This window comes from Lactuca virosa, chromosome 3 (genome assembly GCF_052849685.1).
Source record: "Lactuca virosa cultivar CGN04683 chromosome 3, Lactuca_virosa_CGN04683_v6, whole genome shotgun sequence".
NCBI classification, from domain to species: Eukaryota; Viridiplantae; Streptophyta; class Magnoliopsida; order Asterales; family Asteraceae; genus Lactuca; species Lactuca virosa.
Window position 1 is genome coordinate 10,082,066 of NC_136428.1, and position 10,077 is coordinate 10,092,142.

A 10,077-nucleotide genomic window follows, 5' to 3' on the forward strand; every position below is an offset into this window, starting at 1 on the left:
ACCTAAATTTTTTTTTCTCTTTTAAATGATTTCTTATCTTCTTCCCCATAAAACTTACAGCCCTAAACATATGGCTAGAGGATGGAGAAAGAATTAAGGAAAGATTCGTTTAAAGGAGAAAAACTTTTGTATGTTAATGTTGTTTATGGGATAAAGAAATGGCCAAAATGGCAAAATGTGCTCATGGGGCACAGAAGTGGCTTAACGGTGAAAATCAAATGGAGTTTGACATAACTTACAATGGTTTTCAAACTTAAGGATTATTCATGCAATAAATTCCTCACAAGGACAATATATGGTATTTTTTGTAAACTATATGGACCATTTATGTAATTTTGCATAATAATAATAATAATAATAATAAGATAATAAAGACAATAACAACTAAAATCAATAAAATTAGGAGCACAATAAATACTATGAGGCTGCATATAGATCAACCATTCTTTTATTTGCGTTGATTACGTCATCGATGATAAATAAATTCGTAAAAGTTCTAATAAATAACATCATTGCTCTTTTTATTTTTTGTATTTGGCAAAGCGTTTATTTTTAGAGTTATCCATGCTATATTTTGGTTATAATCTTATTTCTATATCGATTGGAGTAAACTCATAGATGTGTAAGGGCATAAGGCTGAGGGGAGTGGTGCTAGCCAAACCGAGCTCCACCTGAGCTCCAACAAAGAAAAAAGGGGAAAGAAGGAAGGAAGAAGAAGAGATAGATGGTGTGGGCTGCCAAGTGGAGGAGAAGAAATGGGGAAGAAGAAAGAGACTCGGTTTGCCATTACCGAGTTTGGGCTTCAAGCTCGTAACTTTTTCTTGGCAGGTCCAACCTTAAGCACGTGTGGGGTGTACGAACGCACAATGTATTTTACCGATTTTTTTTACCTATATCGTTTATACCCTATATTTAACAAGTTTTGAGAATTAGAATAAGGAGGTGGTTAGGGAGTTGGATAATTTTTTTGGTGCAGGTTCGTAACGTGGCAGTATCATGGATTTGTTTTTTTATTACTGTCTCCTATAGTTCATCGGATGCTTGCACAAAAAAACAGGTTCGTAACGTGGCAGTATCATGAACTTCATCCCTCTCTAATTGAAGAGAAGCACACGGATCATTTAGCCCATTACATTACTACCCTTATAGCCCATTAATTTAATGCCTTTATTTATTTAAGTTCTCGGCACACGCAAGGAGCAAACCAGTTTTTTATTTTATTTTTTCTTAATCGTCGTACATAATTCTCATATATTTTTTATAATCATCGATATTTTTTTATAGATAGTCCAAAGTGTTAGGGGCTATCTTTTAATCTTAGCACAAAGGCCTCTAAAATCAACGGACCGGCCTGACTCCCGGTGTTTGCCGAGTCCATCTCATTCCTGTCGCTGCCGACTCCTTCTATACATAAAAATAATATGGCTTAAGAAAAGGTATAAGTTTCGATTCAATTAAACTTTTGGAGACCATGAACATGACATAAAGTTCTCGAATGCTTGGAATTTTTGAAATTTTGACATATGCAGTTATCGCGGTCAAAAATTTCAATAACGGTCACATGCCACTATTTGAGATCGCGGTTATCACGGTGGTATAACAGTTTTTTTTAATATTATGTATAATTTATAATTTTATATTATATTTATAGAATTTATATATTTGAGTATAAGGGGCTGTTTGTTTGCCTCTTAATTGGAAAATTAAGAGACAATCTCTTAATTTTTCAGATTCAGTGTGTTTGGTAGCATCTGAATAAAAGCCTCTTAATTTATCAAAAACCTCTTAATTTTTCAGATGTGAAACCATGTCTGAATTGAAAAAAGAAACGCGTATTCCTTTATGCCCCTAATAACATTTCAGCGACCATCTTCTTCACTTCTTTCTACTCCATCAACACCACCACCCCCTTCTCCCTCCCGCTCCATCTCCGATCTGCAACCCTCCGTTGGCCTCCCACCGCCAATGACGCCATCCCGCCAGCGACACCGACGTCGACATCCTAGCAGCGACTTCGAACCCACCGTTGCTTCTCCCTCCTACCGGTTCATAAATAGATTTTTTCTTTCTTGCCCTAAAAATCGATTATCAATTCATAGATCGATTGTTTTTTTTTTTTTTGAAATTAGAGCCCTAAAAGTCAATTTTTAGAGCTGGAGATGTTTTTTTTTCTGGAGTTGTGTTCTTCCTTCAGATTTGTCCAGATTTTTGGTTGATTGATCGAGTTTGGAGGGTTCTTTTTTGGGATTTTATGTGTTTATCAGGGGATATGTGTTTATCCTTGCAATAATGTAGTTATTCCACACATATGGATTCTTATTTTTCTTGTTTCTTTGAAGTAATTTGCATCAAGTTATGTCTCAAATATTCATAATCACATAATTTGCATATCATAATCACATGATTGGCAGATCTATTTTTCATATGGTGATAGTGCACAGGTTTTGAATGTGGGGGTTTCATTTGTGTACTTTAATTGTCAAGATGTTGGTGTCACTTTTGGAATGCGAATTATTTGGACTTGTAGATGAATCGATGGAATGAATGGTGTTTATGCTAGAGATGAATGTGTTAGGTTATATTCATATTTTATTTGATTGTAGGAAAATTGGTTATTACATTATTAAACATGTAAAATAGCTTTGTATTCTGAATGTGTTAGAGTTTGTTATACTTTTCAAATACAATGTCTTAATAAGGAAAATTTAAAAGTACAATGTTGTTATTGAAAGAAATGATGCAGAGGGGTAAAATGGTCATTTTTATCATTCAACACAATAATTCAGAGGTTTCAACCAAACATGTTAAAAATTCAGATCTTAAAAATTCAGACTCTCTTAGAAATTCAGGCCTCTTAAAAATTCAGATCTTAAAAATCCAGATCCTGCCAAACAGCCCCTAAGTCTATATAGAATTAATATCATCAAACATAAAAAGTCATATAAAAACATAACATAATATTCTATTATAGAATATGGAAACTAGGTAGTGTCAAAGTGTCAAATAGAGTTTAATCGCATTGCACGGGTTCAGTATCGTATTAGTAGGTCATGGTTGATTTAAGAAGTTAAGTCTCAAGTCGTAGTCTCATAGGTGTGGGTTGATTTACAAAAAGCATTAATGGAGTCTGACCAAAGCAGCTCAAGTCGTCGTGACTACCTAAAGAGATGAGAAAGAGAGTTGTAGGTAGACGTAGTTGCTTTGAATGTTTTTAATTATGTTAGTTGTTCGGGCTTTTTAAAATGAAAATGTAGTGAGATCATTAAAACCAGTTTTTCATTGACAAAGTAACCAAATGGCCCAAAATGTGAACGACAATGGAATAACGCCCGTAGCGCCGCTATAGCAGTTATTAAAATAGCGGTAAATAGCGGTACCGCGAAACGAAAACGCCATACTGAAAATAGCGGTTTTTGACATCCGCTATAGCGTGCGATTGGTAGCTTAGATGCTGACAATGATGGATTGACCTAGTCGTCGATCCCAAAATTTTTCCATTCAACCTTATAAAAGAAAATATTTTTGGGTTTAATAAGACTCTCAGGTTTTGTTTGTTATTATTTATTAGGTAAATAGTGTGAATTTAATTATTCTTGTCAATCATTTGATATTTTAAACAATAGTTATCAGTTGTTTTACTTGTTTTTGGAATTTGCCATGCATTAAAAAAATATAACAGTCCTTATAAGGATCAATGTTTTAAAACCCGGGTCGACCCGGCCGGTTCAACCGGTTGGACCCTGACCCGGGGTAGAAAGCGGGTCAATTGAGAACGGTTTTTTTATAAAAATACGGACCAGATCGAACTGGTCGGGTTTCCCCTAAACCGCGGTTGAACTGTTTATGTCGAACCGGTTAAAACCGGATTGGCCCGTTTTAACAGGGCTTGTATACAAGTAGCGAACGCCAAAACAACGAGCCGTTTGCGGCTTCTTCGGTTCTTCTTACTCCAAATCAGCGACATATGCAAAACAACGAAGGTGAGTTTTTCTTCTCCCGTTCTCCGATCGATTAATGTGATGCTTTCTTCTCGACTTCTCCTATCGACTGTGAAGTTTGTTTCATCTTTTTCTTTTCCGATTTCATCTTTTGAAACCTGTTTTTGATTTCATGGTTTTGAAACCTGTTTTCTTTTCTTCTCCTATCGACTGTGAAATCTGTTTCATCATGGTTTGAAACATGTTGCAAAACAACCAGCGAAACCTGTTTTTGATTTGAAACAGGTGAAATCTGAAATCAAATTTGAAATCTTTTTTTTTGAAACCTGTTTTCTTTTGCAACAAGTGACAATTTTGGTTAGTTTACTTATTATTTATTGTTAATTGATCACTGTTTAAAAGTTTCTAATTGTGTAGATTATGTAATTAGGATCCAATTGACATATGTGTATTGATTATAACATTGCTTTTAAATGTAGTTAAATATGGAATCAAGGGAAGAAGAACCATTACAAGCACAATCTCAATCTCAATCTTATTCTTCGGTTTAATCAAATGTACGAACAAAGACGGATATAACGTGGGAACATGTAACTCAAGTCGTTGATGAGAAGGGGAAAAAGGCATGGATATGTAATTTTTGTCAAAAAATTATAGGTGGTGGTGGAATAAATCTGGTTAAGAAACATATTGCCGGTATTAAAGGTGAGGTAGTATCATGTCAAAAGTTAGTCCAGAAGTGCGGTTTACTGTGCAAGGGAAATTAAAAGAGACTGCCCAAAAAGAAAACGTACCACTAGTGTTACTATCTTGGATGACGATGAAGAGATGGAGGAAGCAGATATGCCAACTGTGAAAAAGGGAAAAATGAAATCTACTTCAAACTTGCATCCATTTTTTACGAAAGGTATAAATGATCCTTCCTAACCCACTATCAAATCTGCGATGGAAAGTAAGGCAAAAATACATGATGTGGATTTGGCTATTGCTATGTGGTTTTATGATGCATGTATACCTATGAATGCTTGCAACTATCCTTTTTTTTCAACTTATGGTAAATAAAGTAGCAAGTATTGGTTATGGGTACAAAGCACCTAATTATCATGCTCTGAGGGTTAATTTATTGATAGATGCAAAAAGTCAGTTTTATTGTTAATTGATTCGTTTAGAAGTCAGTGGGTTGATACTGGTTGCACAATTATGAGTGATGGGTGGAGGGATATTACGCAACGACATTTGATTAATTTCTTGGTTTATTATCCCAAAGGGATATCGTTTCTTAAATTTATTGATGCATCTGATATAGAGAGCAATGCTACAAATTTGTGTAATTTGTTTGCTGAGATTGTTGAAATGGTAGGAGAAAAAAATATGGTTCAAATGGTAACTGATAATGCTGCTAATCACAAGCTTGCTGGTACTAAGTTATGTGAAAGATATCATTCTATTACTTGGTCTCCATGTGCAGCGCATTATCTTAAACTTGTATTAAAGGATCTTTCAGAATTGGATAATGTGAAAAGTTTGGTCAATCTTGCATCGAGGGTTACTGTTTTCATTTATAATCATAAGTGGCCCTTGAACTCGTTAAGAAAAAGACCTGGTTGGAAAGAAATCATCCGTCCAAGTGGTACTCGGTTTGGTACCGCGTTCATTGCATTGCAAAGTTTATATAAGCATAAAGCGTATTTACAAGCAATGGTCATATCTAATGAGTTTAAGAAGATGTTGAAAGTGGGAAATGTGATTGAATGTAAACAGATTGTCTTGAATGAAATCTTTTGGAAGAAATGTTTGATTACAGTGAAAGTAATGACTCCTTTGTTAAAGCTTTTTTGGTTGTGTGATTCTGAAGAAAAACCTGCAATTGCTTATGTTTACAAGGAAATGCGTCGGGCAAGGAAAGGGGTTAAGGAATTGTTTAAGAATAAGAAGGAATTATACAGGCCTTACACTAACATAATTGATAGTCGTTGGGATAGGATGTTAAGAAAAAGGATTTATTGTGCGGCTTATTGGTTAAATCTCGTTTTTCAATATGATCATGCAAATCTTTGTAAGAAGAATGAGGTGTTTCAAGGTGTTCTTGAAATGGTTGAGAAGACTTTTAAAGGTGATGACGTTTTAAATATTACATTGAATTTAGGCAGTTTCGTGATGCTGATGGTACCTTTGGTAGATCTAGTGCCGTTGCTCCTCGAAATATTACTCGTCCATGTATGATTTAAATTTAATTGTTATAATTATATATAAAATATTGTATTTTCTAATATATTTTTTGCTAACCATATCTTTTGTACATGAGTGGTGGAAGTTATTTGGCGGAGATATTTCGGTTTTGCAAACGTTTGCTATTAGAATATTAAGTCAAACCGCATCTTCTTTCGGTTGCGAACGTAATTGGAGTGTATTTGAAAGGATTCACACAAAATGGAGGAATAGGTTGGAACATCAAAGGCTAAATGATCTTGTATTTGTTCATTACAACTTGCGTTTACAAAATAGGTATGGTATCTTGCTAAGATATACTATGCTATAAAATGGCCAAGTTATATTTGAGATTTTTGTGAATGTTTTTGTAGACTGAAGGTTGATATGAGGTCTTACGATCCTGTTGACTACAGAAATATTGATAAGACGGATTTTTGGGTGGTTGAAGAAGAGCGGCAATGAGAACTTTATTATGATGATTTGGAAAATATGCTTGATGAGCAAGAGCATGAACTGGATTCTCAATCACAAGGTGACCATGTTGATCGTGAAGTTGATAGTGAATTTCAATTACTAAGTGACCGCGAGATCGATGCTTATAATACTCCAATTTCTCAAGATCTATGATTTGGTTTGGTCGTGGCGCGTTTGGATCCGTCTAGAACTATGTTTTGTTTTGTTATTTATACTCTATGTGGTTATTTATTGTGTTTAGATTGATCTATAACATGTTTTGATATATTTTTCAATATTTAAACTTTGTGGACATCAAATTATTGGTTTTATATGTCTATGAATTATGCAGGAAAGTCAAAGTATATGGAAACATAAAAAGTCCATAAACCGGGTTGACCTGGTGGTTCAACCGGTTGAACCGGTTGACCCGTGAACCGTTCATCACACCGGGTCAACTAAAAACCCGGGTTTTAAAACATTGATAAGGATATTTGCTTCCGACTTCAAAAACAATTAACTATTACAAACTTGTTCTCAAAACATGTACAAACGATGTATATTTTTGTGTTTTTATTACATCAAATTCACTCATTCAATAAAGGCTTCATATTCAAGAAATGTTTTTCAACTATTTTCTATAAACTCACTTGTATCATTGCATGTATTGACCTTTTTTTGTTTTATTTTGACACTTCTGTTTAGCACTTCCACCGATTTATTTTTGCTATGCTTGTCTGATTATAGGTTTTCATTCATCTTATGTTGTTTGGGAATCTTTATTAGCAATTGTCTTTCTCCCAGTTCTTGTTCCATATATCAGATGTCATATTTGGAACTATTTGTTTACTTGATGGTAGCCACAAAATTTTCAACATATATCTCCTTACTTAATTCATATAGGATTGTGAGCTTGATGATGATGATTTTATGTCACTTAACCTTTCTAATTAGTATTTGTATACCATACATAAATATATTATTCAATATGATTAACCTTACTATATCGTTTGATATAAAAAGCAGTTTGAAAAGCACTACAATATAAGCATCTATAGAGACGGGATCTACAGGGACGAGATATGTCGTTGCTATACATGCCCTATAGGGAATTTGGCATTTTGTTGGGAGGTGTGTGGACACGAAAACCGCATTTGGGTACCATTTTGATCACAAAGAGTCTGAAATTGTTTGTTGTTGTATGCACCACCGTTATCGCATTGAATAATTTTAATATCGGTATTGAATTGGTTTTGAACGAAGGCACGGAAATGTAAAAATTTGGAAAAAAAAACATTGAATTTGACACGTAAAGGATAAATCCACACATAATGAGAGTAATTATCAAGAAAGATGACATAATATTTAATACCACTATAACAATCAATCGGAGATGTCCAAACATCGGAATGAATAATATGAAATGGAAAATGCGAAACAGTGTTTGACAACGAAAAAGGTAATTTAATGTGTTTTCCTAATTGAAAAGGTTCACATAAACTAGAAATTTTATTAGAAGAACATGAAATGGAACGACTATCAACTAAGTGCTTGAAAACTTGATGACCGGGGTGACCGAGACGGTGATGCCAAATGAGCGGAGCAATGGAGAGAAGAGCTTGAGGGGTAGGAGTGCTGACTGGATAAAGATCCCTGGTTTTGAAATCCTTCACAGAAAAACCATAAGAGTCAAATTCAATAGAACAAACATTTTCACAAGTAAAACAACAAACAACTATAAGATTTTTAATGATTTGAGGAGTGATCAAAACATTACGCAAGACAATGGTACGATACAGGTTAGGAGGAGAGAGAGTGGAGTGACCGATTTTACTCACATGTATTGAAGATCCATCCCCAACCAAAACAGTTGAAGAAAAATTATTCGTATTAGAAACTGTAGAAAGTATACCTGCATCGGCATGAAGATGAGAGGTGGCACCCGTATCCATAAACCATCCATCGGAACCTGGATCTGTTAAGAAGTTTGTTTGAAAAGCCTCTGGAATAGATGTGGGCTGTTGAGCGATATTGGACACTGTGTTAGGGAGCCACAAATTTTGTTGGGTCGGAACTTGAGTATAAAAAGGCCTGTTGCTGATTGGTAGTAGTGGGTTGACTGAAAAAATTAAAAGGTGGTAGCATGGACTGATTAGGCCCACCAGTAGATGGCAACGGTTGTGCTCCAAACTTTTGTTGGGCTCCTGCATGAGGAAAATTAGAAGGTGGGCTGGGTAGAAGACCCGCTTGAGTGTTTGCTGCCGATAATGGGTACTAGCCAAAACCCTAACCATTAGGGGCTGCCGACTGAGGAGGCACACCACCATATCGTCCGCGACCTCAGCCTCCACGGTCACCGCAACCGCCACACTGTCCACCCCGACCACCATGATAGGAGCTGCCCCGACCGTCGTGATGGTTTTGTTGCCAGGATTCGTCTGCCACAAGAACTGTGGGGGAAGATGAGGTATCTGAATGAGACGGAGTGATATTTTTGTGTTGATCTTGTAGCATGGTTTGCTCTTCGAGACATAGGATGGAATGAGCCTCCATGAAGGTGGGTGTGGGTTTCGTGTACCTGATGGTGGTAACAATGACACGGTACTTCTGAGATAGGCCACTGAGGGTGTATGAAAGAAGGTTTCTTTCAGGAACAGGGGAACTGAGATTGTACAACCTATCAGAGATGGTTTTGATCCGGGTACAGTAGTCAGAGACGGAGGAGTCACCCATGGTGATATTGTGCAATTCATTCTCTAACTGCATAACCTTGTTGTCTTTGTTGTCACGGAAAAGATCTTTAAGGGTTTTCCAAACACCATAAGTAGTGGACTTTTTCTTCAAGATCATATGAAGGAGAGGTTGAGAAACAATGCTATAAATCCAGGACTTGACAATAGAATCAATCCTTGTCCACTCCTTGGGATCCACTTCAGCCTCCTTGGATTTATCCTTGGGATCGGTTGAAGATGAGGATTTTGCAGAGGGATCGGCTGGAGGTTCAAGATGGTCATCAACAGAGAACCCAAGGCAATGTGTTTCAAATAATTATCGCCATATATCATAGTTCATACGATCGAGATCAAGAACAAGGGGGACTACATTCTTGATATTGATGGTGGATGAGGGTTTATCAGAGAGATTGGAAGCCATGAGGAGAATAAGGAAGCAAGGATCGGCTAGGTTTAGATTACACGCTCTGATACCAAGTTAAGTAATATTTTCTCATAAATCCCTCCTTTCACTAAGCAAAAATATATATATAATTACATTGAGGGCCTCATAACCATAAGGCCACATATGGGCTTAACTAAATACATAAAATACAATAAGCCTAAAATAATCATGATAACAGGGACGACATGTCGTCTCCATAGAGTTGATTTTCCTTTTACCTACCACAATTACATTGTTATCAATATGTTAAGCGGGAAAGAAAGTAGATAAGGCGCATTTTTGGGGAAGGCTATAGGGA

General features: G+C 35.9%; 2 protein-coding genes across 2 annotated transcripts; one reads left to right on the forward strand and one right to left on the reverse strand.

Moving 5' to 3' along the window:
• Positions 1-4,766: 4,766 nt before the first annotated feature.
• Positions 4,767-6,611, forward strand: LOC145163290 (uncharacterized). The gene is made up of 3 exons (XM_079082129.1): positions 4,767-4,845; positions 5,245-6,104; positions 6,528-6,611. Exons 1-3 carry the CDS (start codon positions 4,767-4,769, stop codon positions 6,609-6,611), a joined length of 1,023 nt encoding a protein of 340 aa, XP_078938255.1.
• Positions 6,612-8,942: 2,331 nt separating this feature from the next.
• LOC145163291 (uncharacterized) lies at positions 8,943-9,755 on the reverse strand. The gene is made up of 2 exons (XM_079082130.1): positions 9,677-9,755; positions 8,943-9,595 (listed from the first exon to the last, which is right to left on the reverse strand). Exons 1-2 carry the CDS (start codon positions 9,753-9,755, stop codon positions 8,943-8,945), a joined length of 732 nt encoding a protein of 243 aa, XP_078938256.1.
• Between the last annotated feature and the right edge of the window lie 322 nt (positions 9,756-10,077).